The sequence below is a fragment of the Haliaeetus albicilla genome, chromosome 12 (genome assembly GCF_947461875.1).
Source record: "Haliaeetus albicilla chromosome 12, bHalAlb1.1, whole genome shotgun sequence".
In the NCBI taxonomy this organism is placed as follows: domain Eukaryota; kingdom Metazoa; phylum Chordata; class Aves; order Accipitriformes; family Accipitridae; genus Haliaeetus; species Haliaeetus albicilla.
This window is the reverse complement of record NC_091494.1, coordinates 8,844,041-8,863,172: the sequence shown is the minus strand read 5'-3', so window position 1 is coordinate 8,863,172 and position 19,132 is coordinate 8,844,041. Positions and strand designations below refer to the sequence as shown.

Here is a 19,132-nt window from a genome sequence, read left to right as displayed (position 1 = left end):
CGGTTACTAGTTTTGTAGGTCAAAGTCACCTGACAAGGATCAACAGAAACTTCTAAATCATGTCTGTATTTTGACAACCTTTTGATCATCCCTCTCTTCCACGCTCTTTCTAATTTTTAGTCTTCTCCAGTAACAACTGTCAATTAACATCACACATCAACAATGAGCTCTCTGATACTAACATCCTTCAACTGGAAATTATCAACTTGGTTCATAATGCTCAGAGAAGTAACAAGTTGCCTGTTTTCATTCAGTATATCAACTCAAACTGTCAAGACAGACAATGGTTCTGGAATGTTCCTAGCACTAGGTTACCACACCACAGTTTATAGAAGACAAAAAGTATTTTGTAACCTGCACCACTTCTTCTCCTTGCAGAGCCTCTATTTGTCTAGGCCTGCGCTGCCTGTCGCTGTTCCCATGTCCCAGTTTGCCATAATCTCCATCTCCCCAGCTAAAGACTTCCCCGCTTTCTGTTAAAGCCATGGAATGTCCATCAGATCCACAAGAGGTCACCAGCTGTGTTACAACAAAGCCTGTTAAAGAAAAACGAGAAAACAAAGTTTAGAATAAATTACAATAAACTCTTAAACGTACGTTTATCCAAGTGCCCCTAGTAGTAGACAATTAAGCCTGGGGAAGGGAACCAACCACAATAACAGTTTTCTTGTTACAGCAATTTATTTAATTTTATTCTGAACACAACCTTTGTCTTCTCACATACAATGTATACTTTCTGGCCTGCCATTAGTTTTGAAATGAGATGTTCCTATCTTAAGCAAACACTTTTCCCTTTTTGAAGCCTTCAAAATTAAGGAATTTTAACATACTACTACTTAATTCTTCAGGAAAAATGAACATCTAGTTTACTTGTTTGATTTTTTAATTAAAGACTACAATATTTTAATGTGTAAATCTGCAAAAATAGCATCAACACAAATGATTATATTAACTACCAAAATACTTATTTGTGCTCTATCAATTGACTCATTTCGAGCCCAAAAATTTTACCTTGCAGTGCTGAAATGACTGTTAACACATGAAGATCATCAGAATTGCCTTGTCCCAGTCGCCCATAGCTCCCTTCTCCACAAGCCAAAACGGTGCCATTAGCTTGAATGACAAAAGTACAATTCTGACCACAAACAACCTAGTTTAAAAAGACATAAAGGAGTTTTAATGATTTTTGTGTTAGATGCAGCAACGTTGTAATACCTGTATTACAATGTACAATGTCCTTTTAAAATTTTTTTCTTTGTAATTATATCAAGACAACAGACTCTTTTGTCACACTGCAAAATACTTTGTGACAACCCTTTTAACATTAAGACTTCACTCACCTCATGTTTAACGGAGTTTCGTTACCCAATCCCATCATAATAAAAATTACTTCATTGAAACTTGCTACTAGTCTTGGTAAACCTTCTTCCAGTGACAGAAATCGCAATATACTCCCACCTGAGATTTAGTTCTGATGTTCCCATCCAGAACGTCAATGTTAGTTCAGAAAACAAAATTGGCACATGTATTACGTTAAAGCTGTGCAGGTATTTTCAAATCATGCTTATATCCAACAATTCTGTTTTGTCAGATTTCAGCAGCTTCTTGGTTTGAATTTGTCAAATAATTAAAGATTTCCTCTTTAGTGAAAACAAATGTTTTGGGGGTACTTCATAGTCAATTCAAACAACAAATTGAAAAAACATTTAGAGAGAGATTTTTACAAACTATACAAACAATACATGGTAAATCATTAAATCATGACTGTTTTTAAGTGGTCACCTGCTGAGCCTGAGAGAATGAAGGCGCTGCTACTGGTATCATGACATTTCTACCAGCTTCTGCTAACTGTCCGTGTCTTCCTGCTCCCCACAGATAAACGTCACATTTGCCTCCCAAGTGCCAATCCTATGGAATAGCATGAAAGAATGCTTTAGAACAAGAGTGCTTTCAATAGCTTGCAATGTTTAAAAAGAATAAAATAAAAAAAAAGAAAAACAAAAACCAAACCATCAATTTTACTAACCTCTGGCCTTGATGTTGCCCAAGACATTATCTGTTCATCCATACCATTGATCCATTTACTGTTATCCTACACAAAAGCCACAGTTACCACATTCAGTTCAAGAGATGCACGTTATTTTTCTGTTATGCAATACATATTTTCCTTTCTGAGAACAATATTGACATTCAGATTATTCTAAATGGTATAGCAATAAGAATGAATGTGTGCAGACTCAAATACTTTACTTTTGTCCGTAGGCCAAGTTTACTTCCTTACTACACCTATCTAGCAATGACACTGCTATCCATGACTTGCAATCCAAATCAAAAAAAAAGAAAAACCAAACAAAAGTCATGATGAAGTAATCTTTTCCTATTTACTGATCCTTAGTGCTTTTTCAAGTTTTAATTGCAAACACTGGCTTAAAATGTTATAAGCTTGCTGATAAAAAATTCTTATTTTCATTTATGTATCATAACAAGTTGTAAGAACAATTGACACTAGCAAAATCATTTGGTGTAGAAATGTGCCAAAATGTTACTCTAAAAGTAACTCTAAAAGTTGTAAAGGTCTACATTTCTTGCTTCTATCACATACGAAAATTACTGTCACACTTTTGGGTTGTTTTGGTTTTTAATATGCAACTGATTTGCACTCATTACACACACAGAGAGCAATCTTTACAGTATATTCTAGCCAGTTAATTAAAAAATAAACTTACACTTATTGCTGGTGCTTATGTTAATGAATATAAATGTTTACAGTTCAGAGATATTAACTGCATCATACCATATGCTCAATAACAACACACTTCACTGCTGAGACAATATAGCACTTTTTACCATTAGGAGAGTTAGCTCATCCTCTGGAACAGGCTCCAGGTCTGGAACAGTAAAGGATTCTGGGAACTCTGCTCCTTTGGCCAGGGCTTCAGCAGCTTTTATGGTAGTAGAGAAACACTCTAGCCAGGCCCATTCTGTGGGATTCCAGGCTGAAGGATCAGGGAGGCAGTTCTGGTGATGAGGTGGTACTGGAGGATTGCACAAGAGCTGATCTAGGTGAAGACCCACAGCGAGTGATGCCAAACACTGCATATAAGGACTATGAACAAGCTGGTCTCCACAAACAACATGGGGCTAAAAGTGAGGGGAGTGGGAGAGAGAAATTGAACATGCAAAGTTAGAAATGTGTATTAATCAATTCAGAAATAGGAGTCCTTGAAAGCTAGTCCTGTAGAAAAATACTTTCCTCCATGCTTAATCAAAGTTTTTCTAATATTTGAAATGCTCTCAAATTAGGAGACTACTACCTTTGAGAATACTAAAAGACGTTTGCAAATAGGATGTAGGAAAGTATTCTGGGTTCTCTGTGGTGAAAGACTGAAATCAGCTGAGATTCAAAAAGTGACCTCACATCAGACATGAATTTTAAATGTTCACATTAGGTCTTCTTACCTTTTCGTAAGCATACTGTTCCTGAAGCATTATTGGCAAACGTTCCAAGAAAGCTCGCATGCAAGGAGCCATATTTAATCCTAGAACTCCTTGCTGCTTCAGTGCAGTCCTACATGTTGCAAGGACGTGATTGGAAGATATCCACTCTGATGTACAGTTCGCTACCAACACATCCTGTTTAACAGCAGTCACAAGACACATTAGAAATTAAAAATTCATAAAGCAGGATTCCACTGCTCCACTGATTAATCACCAATCACCTTAGTTTCCATAGGGGCCAGAAAACATACAAGCTTGTACATTTTGTCTCTGTTGGTGAATAATCTGCTAACAAATGCTACGGAGTAGCCATCTCCATTTGCCACTTCCTCACATTCCCATGGCAACACTACAGTTATCACCCCAATGAAGAATGCAAACATGGTAATAAGCAGAGTTCATTTCAGTGAATGCTGTAACCTTAGTTTAGGATTTAGTTTAGGTGTAACCTCAGTTTAGGATTTGCCTTGTACTATGGCCTTCAATATTTGGTCTGAATTCAGAGAAGACTTTCAAGGAATCCCAAAATACTTAGAACCACATGCAGCATGACTTTACTAACAGGAGTCATAACTTGTGCCATATTTATATTCACTCACAAAAAATACCATCTTTTCGAATAATCAACTGTTATGAAACTTCTGTTCAGATGCCAGCAGTTCCTGACACAGCAAACACTGAAGTAAATTCTGCTGCTCCTTAAAAACTTCTGAGATTGAGGCTGTTTTAAATTAAGTTATATCACTGAAGCATCTTATTTGCTGAGGGAAATGAAACATTTCTTCATGCTGCATAAAGGGCGGGGTGGGGTATGAAATCTGTCTTCTGCCTATCTTTATTGCCCACTTACGGCTGCTGCCGTTAAACAGAGAAGCTGATGTAACCAGTGTGCAACATCCTTTATAACCACTGGCTCAGGAGGATTCCACCCTGCACCCCCAAATTAAACATGGGATACTGTTAAAAAAACAACCAGTCTTTTTAGGGTCAGGTGATAGTTGAAAGCCAAAACAATGTGTCTTGAAAATAAAACAGTTAGATATTTCTATCTGTGTATTTCAAAAAAAAAAAAAAAAAAGGAAAAATACAGACAGACAAATGGCATTTTCTTTTAGTAAAAAATTTGAAAGAACGTTATTTTAACACATGAGTGTCACCTTGGATCTGTTAGAGCAAGCAGCTACTCCAACTTCAGGTATCCATACTGCAGTCTGAATAGCTCCAGAACCTATCACAACACTCTGTAATACTGAACCATCCTAAGGAAAGAAGTGTTTTGAGTCAGTGTGTATACACAGCTACTTTTCTGTTTAAATGCATACAATCACATTCCTAAAGGATGATATTCTCCTAAGCTGTTCAGTAAGTATTTAAAAACTGAAATGTTCATACTAAAAGCAAAAAAAAATCTGGCATTTTTATCTTATTAAGGAGATAACTAAGGATTTAGAATTGTTTAATAATCCACATTATCTGACTCTTGGAAAAGTTCTTGAAGTAAGAGAATATTGTTCCCAACTATAAAGACAGAGTGGCTGGTTCTGCAAAACCTTGCAGAACTAACATGACCAAGCCTACAGAATGAATCAATAATAGAATCACAAAATATAAAATACTTCAATGTTAAGTAAAATTTCAATTTGTATTTTATTATTTATAATTTCATATCATTATTTTATACCATGCTTTCTCTGATGTTTCTAATGTACTGAGGGAGGTGGGAAGCTAGTCTGATGCCTTGACCATTTTAGATACTCACACTAAAAAAAGAATTATGGCACATCAAAGATGATCTTACCCGTAAAGACCAAATATTCATGAGACCACCAAGTCCACCAGATACTAATGCCAGTCCATCAGGACTGAATGCAACAGTCCGAACAGGAGTAATATGTCCTCTCAGTTGAAAAACACACTTGACTTCGACTGCTTTTCTGTATCCATCCTGCAAATTATTTCATAGTTATGGAATACTAAACTATTTACAGACAACAGAGTACTGTAACAGCTTCTGTATTCTGCAATAATTACTGATCATCTGTAGAGATGGGGTATTTTCCAGAAGATAATAAAAAAAGACCAGTACTATAATAATAATATGTTTGTCACATTATCATCTTTTCTCCCCTTACAAAATGCCGTCAACATTAAAGACCACATTGCAATTTATGCAGGAGAAATTAATCTTGACTTAATTTTATCTAGAAAAAATTTTAAACTCTTAAATTTTAGTATAAATTTATCAACTTTAAAAAAAATGAAAACAGATCAAAATATAATCTTTAGCCAAATAAAATTCATTTAAACCTTTGATTTTTCATTTCCTGGTCTGAAAATGCCTACGCATATACAAATGCAATATAAACATTTTTTAGCAAATCTCTTCTCTCAGGAAATGTCGAGATTTGAGTAACTTGCTCACATTCTTCTCCTCCCCCAATTTCGGAATGAGCAAAGAGAATTTCTTAAACACCAATTTTACTCCTTTTACCTTGGCACTTGTTTCTTGGTCCCACCATCCTTCTGAGCAAGTTGAGCTGGACTGCAATGTGATTACTATGTCCTGGGGAACAGTCCAGACACACACCAAACCATTGTGGCATCCTCTAAAGGAAGTCAGGATAAATCAGAAAAAAACCTAAAGGTTGGTAGGTATCAGTAGTCTGGTATTACCTTAAAATATCAGTAGTCTTCATCACCTCCCTATAAAACTACATTGCAACAATTAATCTAATGGGGAAAGGCATGCTCCTAATGGGTAAATGCATTTTTTCCTATTCTTCCCCCACTGCAGCTTTTCAATTTTTCCTAACAACATATTCTCAGAAAAAATATTTGGATGAAGCAAAAAAATTCCAAGCAGGACCACCACACACAGGTCTCATGGCATGGAGAAAACAGTCAGTAACATGACCAGAGCCACTCTTTCCATTTGAGTTCTGAAGCCTCATGGATCTCATGGCAGCTGGCTTACTGAATCTGTGTTATTTAAAAAAAAGACAAAACTTTTCTTTGCTCTGGACACTAAAGACTGGTAGAAAATACCTGCAAAAGAGCTATAGAAACAATAAAAAAAAATTACATACGTAGCTAGTAAAAGCTGCAGCTTGGGTCCTTTCCCTGGAAGAGCACACCAGGCAATGCCATTCACAAGAGCTGGATGGGCCAGTGAATGCAGACGTCTCCAACATCCTCCCATATATCCCCAGAGTTTCACTGTTTCTTCTTTGGCACATGTCAGGAGAATCTTACCAGTTGGATCCCACTTCATACTAACAATCATATCCTATCGGATTTTAAAAAATTAAAAGTTGGTATGAAGTAACATGGTAAGAACAGAGAAAATTTAACTCTCAGAGCTAATGTAATGTTTAATTATTAATAACAAAGAACATTTTATTCTCAAATAAATTGTTGCAGAGACCGTGAGCTGCAGTTATTAAAAGCATAATGGTACTTTTCAGAACTATCAAATTAAAATAAAATCCTAGGTTCCTGAGAGAAACTAAAGGGAAAACATAGAAAAAAAATGTTCTCTTTTCATTGTACACCTTCTTTGATTTTTTTTTTCCCCCAAAGAAATAGACAATTTTTCCTTCTTTTTTTATATTATGAAATTGCGGTATAAATTACATTAAAGTTATACAGCTCATAAACATATTAGGCAATGGGCCAGATGTAGCTTTGAGTCTGAGGGAGGAAAGGAGAACAGCCCATAGTGGAAAAGGCAAATATAGTTTTATTGTCACAGCTTGCTCACTTCTGTGACTACCATGCTCCAAATACCAATACCAGTTCATGAAAGCACTCAAGATGCTTTTACTACACCTAACGCTTGAGGAATTCTCCTCTTAGCCTAACAAATCATTTATGGACTATTAATGACTTATTATTACATACTAGCCAAGCAAAGGCCTTTGCAGCTGCATATTTAGAAAAACGTCTTTTGCACTGTAACTTAAGCTTTAAATAAAAAAGCGACATAACCAAAATTAGAATTTATTATGAGCACTTTTGCAAATTAAAATAACTACAGTCTTTTAAATCCAGACATGCATAGCCGTGTCCTTAATACACTTCTGTCAATGTAAGTATATACACCTCACAATCTGTAATAGCAAAAAAGGCTATAAAATTTATTTTTCCTTGTTTTTTTTTTTAATTTGGTAGACTGTTCCTTTAAAATATATTGTGTTTCATATGTGTATTAGAAATAGGTATGTGTTCTTAAAATAATCTGCACTTGACTTTATAAGTAGCTTTCAAATACAGAAAATAGCTTTAATAGATCTTTACCTACAAAAATTATACATTAGTTCTAAAAGGAGTAACTCTACCTTATGTGCATCAACTAGAACGATTCCTCCTTTTTCAAGTGGCTCCTTTGTTCCTATTAGCAATTTTCCATCTGAATAGCCAACTGCAAATGGTCTGTCTTCACTGAACCAGGCAATGCATGCAACAGACACTATGTAAACAGACAACACAAAAATTAATTAAACTTCACTCTGGCCAAAGAGGTTTTTGCAGTGCAATTGTCTAAAATATGAAGCACATAACAACTTCTCCCACCACCAAGCTTACTTAACATACTTTTGGTCTGAAAATTTTCCTGAATTTATACGGTAGAAATAAAACTGAGTACCACTGTAATGACAGCTGTTGAGATTCTTTTGTAACAGTTTTTTCATTCTTCTTCTTTTTATTAAAATAACTGAATTTAAATTCCTGACATGGTGAAAAGAACTAGGCTAGGAGAAAAAGTAGACGAATCCTATACATGTATCTGAGATAGGGATGCTTCTAAGAAAAGCACTGAAAACAATTTGAGCCTTTCTTAGCACGTAGATATTACCTCACTTGATTCTGCTAAAAAAATATGCAAATTTCCTGAAGCAGCAATATGCAAAAAAACACAATGCTACCAAAGGTGTGCTACTTGATGTCCCCTGGGACTGGAACTATAAAGGAAAAATGGCAGTAATTCAGTAATTCAAATGACACCGACTACATGCTATCTGTAGACAAAGCAGACCCTGCAGGGAATCTATATTGATTTTGCAAGGAATGTCAGGATTTGCCTAGGTTGCTGCAAACTGTTTGCCTCTGCTGTAGGGGAATCAGGGTGCAGATGGAGATCCCACAGACCCCACAGACTTTTCTCCTCCCATGAACGTAAGTGAATGATGCTTGCAGGTAAGGTACAAGAAGTCATATCCCATGAACAATAATACAAAATTGATATTATATACTTGCTTAATAAAAAAAAGCTGGGGGAAATGCATAATTTTAATTTCTGATACTGATTTTTAATTTAATACTGATACAATCACCTACCATCCTTTCTGTAGCAGTGTTCCAGTTCTAGCCGGTGCATGGTTGAAATATCTACAACCTCAATAAGACCAAGAGATCCATCCATACGACCAATTAATAATAATTCTGGAGCATCTCCTGTCCATGCTGCAGCTGGCCCTTCTTCTGGCCAAGCTAGAGCAGATACCCAGTGAGGCTGAAGATCTAATAATCCTTTTCCTCCTAGGAGCCCAAAAAGTCTTTTAAAACTACTTCATCTTCATAAAGAAAAGAAAACAACACAACAAAAATACTTTCCACAGGAAAATATCAAGAGATCCCATTTAGAGCTAGGACATACTACAAATTCACATAAGTTACAAGACTACAAAGCAACGGTCCACTCATCTACAAAAGACACAAAAGCTAGCTTACAAATCTCAATTATCAGTCAGGTTACATAGTTTTGTCAAGGAAGCAAGCTAAATTCTTCAGTACTAAGTAAATTTATACTTTTCCTGTAGACTGTCTATTAACACGGGCAGCATAACTGGTGATTTTTGTAACAGCAAAACAACAGAATGAAGTTTCAAAGATTACAAATGACAAAGTGATTAATAGTCAATAGTCTTCCTTTCAAAGGAGTTCTAAAGGTATGCTGGATTAGTCAACTGCAGCACAAATAACAGTAAAAACATAAGAGAATCCACTCAATGGTGCTTGCAAACTGAACCATGGAATTGGAAAGGGCGTTTCCTGGATCAGGTTCAGTCCCCACTATCACTATGCAATCTCATAAATTTATCTAATTAATTTTATAGTATTTCTTCCCCAATTGTCACTCCTCATAAAATACGAGATGACAATCTTTTGAACATTAGAGACTTTCTTGAAGTTATTTATTTACATTTCTTCTCGTGTCAACACTATCCATTTACTTACATAGCTGCTTTTTCTCTCTGAGCTTCTCCTAGAGTTTATCTTCCCAATGTGATTATTTATAAGCTTCTTCCTCCAAGACTCTTTTGTTCAAATGAACAAACAAAGCTCACTCATTCTACTCTCATTAGAAGACATTCCATCTAGCTGATCACTCTGGAAATCTTTTCCTTCACCCATTTCAGTCAATTTTCACATTTTCCCTATTGCATGTAGAAAGGTAATTTTTGCAGACAATAGGAAGATAGATTTTACAGACAAAAATTGCCAAGCGATCAAGCCTCACACCTAAACACTTCTGATTCAACAAGGACTTAGATGCTGCTCAGTTTTCTACCAAATTAATTGTAAACCAAACATCCATTTGTGGTTAGTGCCTTCCTCTAATAAAATAGGTTCACAAGACATTATGGAAGATGATAGGAATTTAAATCAGAGAGCATACACAGTTAAATACTTGGGTAAACAAATACTCAATAACTTAGCAGCTTCCCGAGAAATACATTGTATCATAAAGTGTTTACAGGTAGTTAAGAGCATACCATTGACTTGCCATATGTTCACCATCTTTTCTGTAGCACCAGCCAGATACTTGCCACTGATGCTCCAACAGACAAGAGACAAACTAAGGTCACTGGGTGACCCCAGACTTTCTTCAGAATCACCTTCCCTGTAATAGAATTAAATATTGTGATTAAAAAAGAGCATTTCCTTTAAGCAGACAGGAAAACATAGAGTTCATGAAATAGCCGAGTTAAAATCTGGAGTCCTCTTGCCATCACTGCAGATTTACATATTAAATCTTTCCTGCTCATAGTTCTATATTCTATTTAAAACCACTTCAAGTTACAGAATGAGATACTAGTTATTTCTACGGTAAGAAATTTGAAGTTAGGTTTCAATTAGAAAAATACGTTTTATTATCTTTAATTTTACCTATTTACATCTCAAATTTAACATCTTTGGTGAGGGCAAAACTTTCTGGAAGTCATGAAATGAAACAGAATAACTTGGACAAAAGAAAGGAAAGTGGTACATCTTGCTCTCAATTCTAGTTTAAACTCTTCCTCCTGTTACAATGTTGTTACACTGTTCCAAAAGTCTATTTTAAAGTTTGCTTTGACTAACTGTAACAGGACCACTGGTATGTTTTATTGCCCTTAAGGTCATACACGACAGGCACAGTTTTTACTCATTTTAGTAACAAGAAAATGAAGGCTATAATATTGCCAGGATGTATATTGTAGGCCAAATACTGTATCACCCCTGTATTTTTGAAGATAACGGGAGGCATACCTTTGGTGTGTTCTTGCTTAAGCAGGAGACATTTAATTTGTGAACAAAGCAGGTAATGGGATGTTCTAACTATTATTAACAATACTAACTTACTAACACATGTAACAGTATTAACATAAAAACTTAACATAACAGGTTGTAATACTGTATCAGGGAATAGTAACCTAGTAGCATTTAAATAATGTTCCTCCAAACTCAGAAAAACAAAACCTATTCTCACAGAAAGAGGAGATAAATCTATCAAAAAGAAGGGATAATGCCTTTTCATCTGGTCATCTCTAAGGGCTAAAAAAATAATTCTACCTTTAAAGAAGAACTTGCACTTACCCACTGCAATAAAGAATACAAATAGAATTGTGTTGCATTTGTATTTAAAGTCATCATTGAGATTGTTAGCAAAGAAGCCCATGAAAGTACTGAATTCTTAATCTGCTATACACGAAGCATATTTTTCTGCCACACAAATAACAGAAGATCTCTGTAAAAGGAAATGCTGCTCTCATTACTATCTTCTGAAGTCAAGTTACGTCGTTCTGTTTATTCTGTTTAAGGCAGCATCTAACAGTAGCAAGCAAACAAGAACTAAAACGACCACTAAGAAATCACCATGAAACAACCTTCTAGTTCACTATTGTTTCTTCATTGTCCCAAGTTAAACTACACCTAAGCTGTACTAAAGAATTAAGATTTTAATCTTTCCTTTTTCTTTCTTCTTTTTTGGACACATCCAAATGATACAAAAGTACTTCCCAGACCCTCTCATGATGAAGAATTGAGCTCAGTTACTCAATCCCAAAAGTCACAAATTCTTTTTTCACACTTGACTCAAATGACCACACTCGTAATTATCGTTGGAACTTGTTATACATTGGAACTGTCCGCTGGAACCCAATGAAGGGATATTTGCATATTTTTTTTTATATGACAGTCCCTAACAGTTTTTATTTTACCCATTTCTCATTATATGAATTAATGAAGAATATTTTTAAACAGCTTTAACACAGTCTCTTTATACCGACTCTTATCAGCTTGGTATTTAAGTTCCGTTTTCAGTCGTAAGCTATTTACATTGCATGCCATAAATACAGCAACAGTCCCAGAGAAAAAATGAGAGAATGTCAGTGCAGGAGATATGGCAGGGTTGGCTCTTTTCATTATCTTGCATGATTACAGCTTAAATTAAATATCTTGACTATTATAAAGAATCAACTTACAGCTTGTTGAGCACACAGGTTTGTTGCAATGAATACTGCTTCTTTGTAACATTCCACACTCTTATGGTGCCATCATTTCCACTAGTTGCCAAAAGTCCCTTTTTGTTGCACCAAACACATGTCATGACCTACAAATACCAAAGAAACCACAGCAAAACTGGAATTTAAATCTAAAGCTTAGGTATGTTTGTTCACTAATATTAAGCAAACATTAACCAATGGGACAGAGCATTAACTATATTACTGAAATACACAGTTAACAATCAAGATATATTTTTCTACTTCTATAGTATTGTGTACTGTAATTAAGCACGCTTTATAAGGATGCTACACTTCATTCAGACCCATGCTCCACATGCCACTATTGCACAGAATGCTGGACAAAGAGGTTAACTACTATGAGAGAAAAAATTAGTGCACATTAAGATCTAGCCTAAGAAAAGATTTAGGTGATTCTGCTGACTTTCATGTCCCCTTTAATTGAAGCTTCAAAGAAGCTAAGCATTTTTCTGCATCAGAGGTACCCTCAAGCAATAACTTAATCACCAAAAAATTACTTCTTGTGGGAAATAATTTCAGTCACTATACTTGTAAAATAATAGTATTTTACTTTTTCTGTATTCTACAGAAGAGAGTATTAAAATTCATGCAATTTTGGGAGAAATGCTTACCCTGTTCTGATGAGCCTCTAATTTTATGAAGGAACATTTTCGTAAGTCTCCCCCCATATCAGCGAGGGTCTGAGGAATAGTTTGATTATCTCGATCATGTGCTGCAAGAGTTCGCACCAGCTGCTGAGCAGCCCACTGCCTATGCTGTGAAGATAACCTTGAAGAGAGGCAGCAAGCTGCTAGTGCATTAGCCAGCTCCAGAGGGCCTACAGCAGAAGGATCATAGGAAGGATGGGCATACAAATGGGCAATTAAACCTGCTTAAACAAAACAATGAGATGATGCCTAGATGAGTACCAAACAGAATTACAGAGATGAACACAGCATTAGCCATAATTTCCAGAAAAAGAAAGAGATTAACAAACATCTTGTAAGAACGTTGCAATCATGTTAACTATTAGAAAAAACACCCTTTTGATACTAAAAGAAAAATAACTCCCTTTAAAATTTCACAAAAAACCCTTAAGAATAGAATTATGAATAGCCTTATTCCCACCATATGGAAAACAGTTGTTCAAAGTGCAAGTGCATTCTGAACAGGAAAATGCCTCCTCTTACAGAGATAAGCTGTTGTCACTGCTGTGTCCTTCCCTCCCTTTAACACAGCAACAGCCTGGTGTTGAGGCACAGCAGCTGGTTTTTGGCTCCCTGTACTAAACTATAAGATTACTTTGATTAAAACAAGCTTTGTACATTTTTGAAAGTATATTTATTTATACATTATTCTAGCTAGTCTCTCCTTAAATATAAGTGAAGAATTGAAGATTTAATAATTAACATTTAAAAACAAAGCTATATTGTACCTTTCTTTTCAATTTCTGCTTTATCATAGTTTGGCCTCAGTTTGGCCCCTTTGTCTGCCAGCAATGCTACAAGTGCTTGAGTAACCACAAAATTCGGAGATGTGACAAGTTTGTTTTCTTCTGCAATTCCTCTTAAAAAACTTGGCAAAAATTTTCGCTGAATTGGATCATCAACTGTTGTCAAGTTTACACCAGTTGCTGCAGAAATCAAATTCTAAAAAGAAATAATTAAAGACAATAAATAACCAGAACAAACAGAAAGATCAGTTTTGGAAAAAATTTTTAGTTGAACAAATTATGCAGAGTTTTAAAGATTTTTGTATTTTTTTTTCAGAAATTCTCAGCTCCCAACCACTTTTATTTTAACAAGCAAAGATCATGTACAATATGGAATTTAAGTCCTGTGCCCTGGGGAATACCTGGTCTTAATGGAACCAACTATTCAGATCCAGGGATTAAAAAAGGAAAAAAAAAAGAAGTATCGATTAACCAAGAATACCAGCAAGAACTAAGGAGCTTATAGAAGAACTTTATAAAAAGTTATGCACCTGGTAGTAGGATAAAAAGCAGTAATACATAATGAACTCCATCACTCCACCCAACACTCGTATTTCTCCACAAGTATATTTCAAACTCAGAAGAACAGAACAATTACTCTGCTTAGAAGTTTCCCGATACATATGAAATCTGCTGCATGTCCACAGCTGTAGATCATCTTTCTAAATATAAATAATCTGTGCTCCACATAGAGCTGATTAAATTAAAAAAACCAAAACTTTAACAGAAAAACTCTGTCAATACAAAAAGCACATCCATTTTTCTCCTCTTGAAAAGAGTACTCAGCAAAAAAATGTACAGTTACTTGATTTTTACCAACAATAAAACATACCCTTGCGTAAAGCCATAAACAAGAACTCTTAAGATCCTCAAACTGAGGGCAGTCTCATCACAGTTCAGAAGCTAAAAGCAGAAATTGTCAATATGTACAAAATGGATTGCTGCTTCTCATATATAAGTAGTTTATTATAAATATTTATGTTGAAATAATAGTCCTACCTGTGTACATAACTGTACCAGCAGTTTTGCAGCACTAGGAGTGTTTGATGCCAAACAGCCTACTGCTGTACTCAGATAGGCAAGGCAAGATATAGGCTTGCTTGTTTTGCTGTGTATTCCTCTAGATCGCTCTGTTGAACTTGACACAGTGGATGGACTTGTGGAGAGGCCTGCTCTCCCTGCTGCAGCGAGGCACATTAAACGAACCAAAGTTCTGATATCTGTTAATCCCAATGATTCAAGACCAGCTGCCAGGCTACAACTGGAACCACTGTCAAAAACAAACATAAGTGCTCTTGGTTTTGTTGGTACATTTTAAAAGAAAGTTATGTTTGGATAAAACTATTCCCAAACCGTAACTGAACACTGCCTGTTTGATTAGCTAGACATTGTTACCATGCATGGGGAAGGAGAAGAAAGAGAAATGAAGCTGCAGCCCCTCCACTCCTTTTCTTTTAAACTGAAGACAAAAACACATTATAGACTTGCCCTAGCAAACATCCATGAGTTTACCTGGAATCACTTATAAACAAAGTTATATGGATAATTAATGTTTAGAGTTATACTATGACTACATACACATGTACATGCCAGATGTCTGTGATGTCTTCATAGTTGCACAGGTATCTTCTACAAAGCCAGTTTTTAAATCCTCACATCCCATCAACTCCTGCACTTCATCTTTGTTCCTCTAATGTTTACTTCTAAGTTCTAATACTTGCCTTGAACAAAAACTCACTGACAAACACAGCATCTTTACGTTCTGAATGGCTAATACTACTAGAGTCTACTTTCCACATAAGATGTAGAAGTTTCTTTCAAAAAGGTTGAAGATAGGGTTCAAAAGAACAAAATTAACAGAATTATAAATGAGAATCGCTTTCTCAAATAGCTTAAAACTGCATTCCTATAGAACATAACTTGACAACTGGTTTCAAATGGAAAGGTGGAAGTGTTGCCAAGGATGCCACAAACCTGACAGACAAAAGTGAGAGCGCTCTCATAACCATAGTTCTTGCAAGGAGGACTTGGGCAGCAGCTGTCACTCTTCTTAGAGCCATAACACGGTCATGTGGATTTACTAGGGCAGCTGCTTGTTCTCCTAAGGTTATCCTGCCAGAAGAACTTTTTTCTATAGAGCCGTGACAGCCTTGGAAATAATGATGATTTGCATTAGTGTTTAAAAAAAACCAAAACATTATCATATAGTAATAAGAACAGAAGCAAATTTGGCCTAAGTTTGCAAATTACTCATTAATTTTTCAACATTTCATACATACAGAACTACAGTGATAATGACTGAAAGGAAAATACACTCCTGAAATACACTCCGTAATTTAATTATTCCTTATTTTCAAAGATAGATAGATGAGCACAACTTGACAATACTCAAGTTAATGTTCATTCCTGTTTCCCTTTTCCATTAGAGGGGCCTACAAACTTAAATATTGATCCTGCATTTCAATAGCCTGGTCATTAAGTCCCAAATTAAATCCATGAATCCATCTTTGAGTTCTGCAAAACATGCTACTGGCATCCATTGCAGGACTATGGTTGCAGTTTTGTTAGTAAATCAAAGCTGCAAGCCTTCTGCCAATATGAATGCCTCACACTCCTCTCTCTAACTCCCCTATAATAAAATGACAATTTAGAACCTGTCTTCACTTCCTCATGGTGGGAGGCAGGAAAGACTGTCAAAATATATCTGCATTGCCCCTATAAAATCACACCAAAGGGGAGGTATTTGTTCTTCAAATTAAACTCATTTAAAATTTACCTATTTGCATCAGTGTTTCTTCCATACTGTTGGTGGCTGTCACCATTGCAACTGAAGCACCTAGAGGGTCACTGTCAGGGAACTGTACAGGTTCAGGTACAATACGTCGATCATTTAACCCAAGAGGTCCAGCCAGTAATTCAAACTCCTCTTCTCCTGTCAGCTTTTCATCTTCATCTACATCTAACATATCCCAGTCTTCTACAATTGGAGAAATATTAATAGACTTGGTTACAAAAGGTAAAATATTAAATAATTTTAATTAATTAAAAAAACGAGTATAAAATGTGGATTCTAATCTGCAACATAGTAGTCTTAAAAACTCATCTTCTGCTGTTGACATAGACACAACGTAACATCGTGGTTTAACCCCAGCCAGCAATTAAGCACCACGCAGCCGCTCACTCACTCCCCCCCATCCAGTGGGATGGGGGAGAAAATCGGGAAAAAGAAGTAAAACTCGTGGGTTGAGATAAGAATGGTTTAATAGAACAGAAAAGAAGAAACTAATAATGATAATGATAACACTAATAAAATGACAACAGTAGTAATAAAAGTATTGGAATGTACAAATGATGCGCAGGGCAATTGCTCACCACCCGCCGACCGACACCCAGCCAGTCCCCGAGCGGCAATTCTCTGCCCCCTTTCCCAGTTCCTATACTAGATGTGACATCCCATGCTATGGAATACACCGTTGGCCACTTTGGGTCAGGTGCCCTGGCTGTGTCCTGTGCCAACTTCTTGTGCCCCTCCAGCTTTCTCGCTGTCTGTGCATGAGAAGCTGAAAAATCCTTGACTATAGTCTAAACATTACTTAGCAATAACTGAAAACATCAGTGTTATCAACATTCTTCGCATACTGAACTCAAAACACAGCACTGTACCAGCTACTAGGAAGACAGTTAACTCTATCCCAGCTGAAACCAGGACACATAATAAATCAGAAAAACAAAATCCTGCTCTTGCCCCTCTCCATTAAATTTGATTTTTATTTCTACTGCAGAGAAGTTTCATGGAAGATTCTCTGAAGTATCAAACTAGCTGGTTTTTTAAAACACAGAAATGAGAGGTCATCACATCTAGCACAAGACAACTCCAAAACCTGGGATATAGTGAAAAGTGTAGATGTACAGTTGTGCTTTAAATCATGGTAACAGGTGCATATTCCGAAGGACTGAATATTAAGGACAGACACTAGAAATTTCTGGTCTTTGTATTTATCAAAAAAGTATGCATGAGTTCTTAGGTCATAACTGTATACCCAGGCTTTTGCTTTTCCTTCCATGGGGGGAGGGGGCAGAAAAAGCACTATAATTGCAATTAAGTTATGCATTCCATTCACTTCCCAATCATTTACACAGAAGTCAACTTATATTTAGGATCCCTCCTGCTCTATCTCACTCCCCATACAGTAGAATCTGAACACCTTTTATGTATTGGAAAATGGACTTGCCATTAAGTTCCAGAGCACTCATTTAGTCTTAAATAGACAAATGTGGTAAATCATACAATTGTGATCATACAAGCTACAGAAAGGCCCAGAATCAAAGAATCAGCAAGGAAAGGTTTTCTACAGTGACTAGAAATAATCTGTTTAAAGTGAAAGCCATCCTCAGGACACTCTCAGCTAGCACAAAGGTAGAAAAAGCAAGAATAAGCCCAATGGCAGACTTTTGAGACTCTAACTTATGTTAATTAACTCCTCCCACAAAGGCATCTGAAGAAATGTATTTGAACATAAGGCTTTGTACGTGCAGTTCTGGATATAACATCTACCCACAATACCTTATCACCCAAAGTTAGGTATTTGCCATTTCAGCTACTTAGATGAAAGACACGGGGAAAAAAGGTCACTGATTTTTTTCCCATGTGAACTAAAAAAAAAATTAAAATACTACATCTAGTCTGAAGAAGATTTTAAAGTATACCTTCATGTGCAGTTTCATGACAGGTTTATTTGCATGGAAGTACCTTTATTGAAAAACAAAACTTGCACTATGCAAGTGCGAAGTATTTAATATCTTCAGCAACTTAAAAACATACCTTCATAGACACTGTCTTGTTTACCTATTAAATCAGGAGCCTGGCCTTTGTACCTGTATGAAAAAATAACAAAAAAAAATCAACTGAATGGCTCTAATATTTTACATATATACATAATAATTTTAAACGTTAGGTCAATATATATATGATTTCTGGAAATAGCTAGTAACAGAGAAATAAATAAAAAGACTCCTAAAAGTATCTGTGGAGGGAAGAAGCATTTGCAGTACTAACGTGAGAAACATTCATTAAAAATACTGGAACTGTCAGACAAAATTGAAAAGGAAGTTTTCAAAAGTCAAGAGTAAGCAACATCCCAAGAAATAATTCCTTATTTTTCATTTAAAAAATAGAAATACCAAGACAACCTTTTTTCTAAATATGCATTTGTTGAATATAGAGAATTCTTTTAAGCCTCAGTTAAAAATGAATAAAGACAAATTCTGCTAGGAATTTTGGTTTCCTCAATCAAATTCTTAAAATGCTAGTGCTAGTAAACATTGTTAAGCTGTTTCCTTTCTTTACACAGAGTATTCC

At 35.8% G+C, this 19,132-nt stretch overlaps 1 protein-coding gene across 6 annotated transcripts in view; it reads right to left on the bottom strand.

The window, feature by feature from the left end:
- HERC1 (HECT and RLD domain containing E3 ubiquitin protein ligase family member 1) overlaps window positions 1-19,132 on the bottom strand; it is a 110,546-nt gene that overhangs the window by 10,958 nt on the left and 80,456 nt on the right. For 5 of the 6 annotated variants that reach the window (XM_069797948.1, XM_069797950.1, XM_069797951.1 and 2 more), the window contains exons 46-65: window positions 18,596-18,648; window positions 16,550-16,750; window positions 15,748-15,922; window positions 14,773-15,043; window positions 13,717-13,930; window positions 12,914-13,170; window positions 12,243-12,370; window positions 10,275-10,402; window positions 8,836-9,036; window positions 7,836-7,966; window positions 6,585-6,784; window positions 5,990-6,104; window positions 5,297-5,443; window positions 4,656-4,757; window positions 3,460-3,633; window positions 2,848-3,141; window positions 2,027-2,092; window positions 1,783-1,908; window positions 1,012-1,150; window positions 355-536 (exon numbers count right to left, since the gene is read on the bottom strand). In XM_069797948.1, coding sequence (XP_069654049.1) covers window positions 355-536; window positions 1,012-1,150; window positions 1,783-1,908; window positions 2,027-2,092; window positions 2,848-3,141; window positions 3,460-3,633; window positions 4,656-4,757; window positions 5,297-5,443; window positions 5,990-6,104; window positions 6,585-6,784; window positions 7,836-7,966; window positions 8,836-9,036; window positions 10,275-10,402; window positions 12,243-12,370; window positions 12,914-13,170; window positions 13,717-13,930; window positions 14,773-15,043; window positions 15,748-15,922; window positions 16,550-16,750; window positions 18,596-18,648 — 3,304 coding nt within the window. The remainder of the gene's footprint in view (window positions 1-354; window positions 537-1,011; window positions 1,151-1,782; window positions 1,909-2,026; window positions 2,093-2,847; window positions 3,142-3,459; window positions 3,634-4,655; window positions 4,758-5,296; window positions 5,444-5,989; window positions 6,105-6,584; window positions 6,785-7,835; window positions 7,967-8,835; window positions 9,037-10,274; window positions 10,403-12,242; window positions 12,371-12,913; window positions 13,171-13,716; window positions 13,931-14,772; window positions 15,044-15,747; window positions 15,923-16,549; window positions 16,751-18,595; window positions 18,649-19,132) is intronic. The other variant, XM_069797953.1, reaches the window with a different exon arrangement.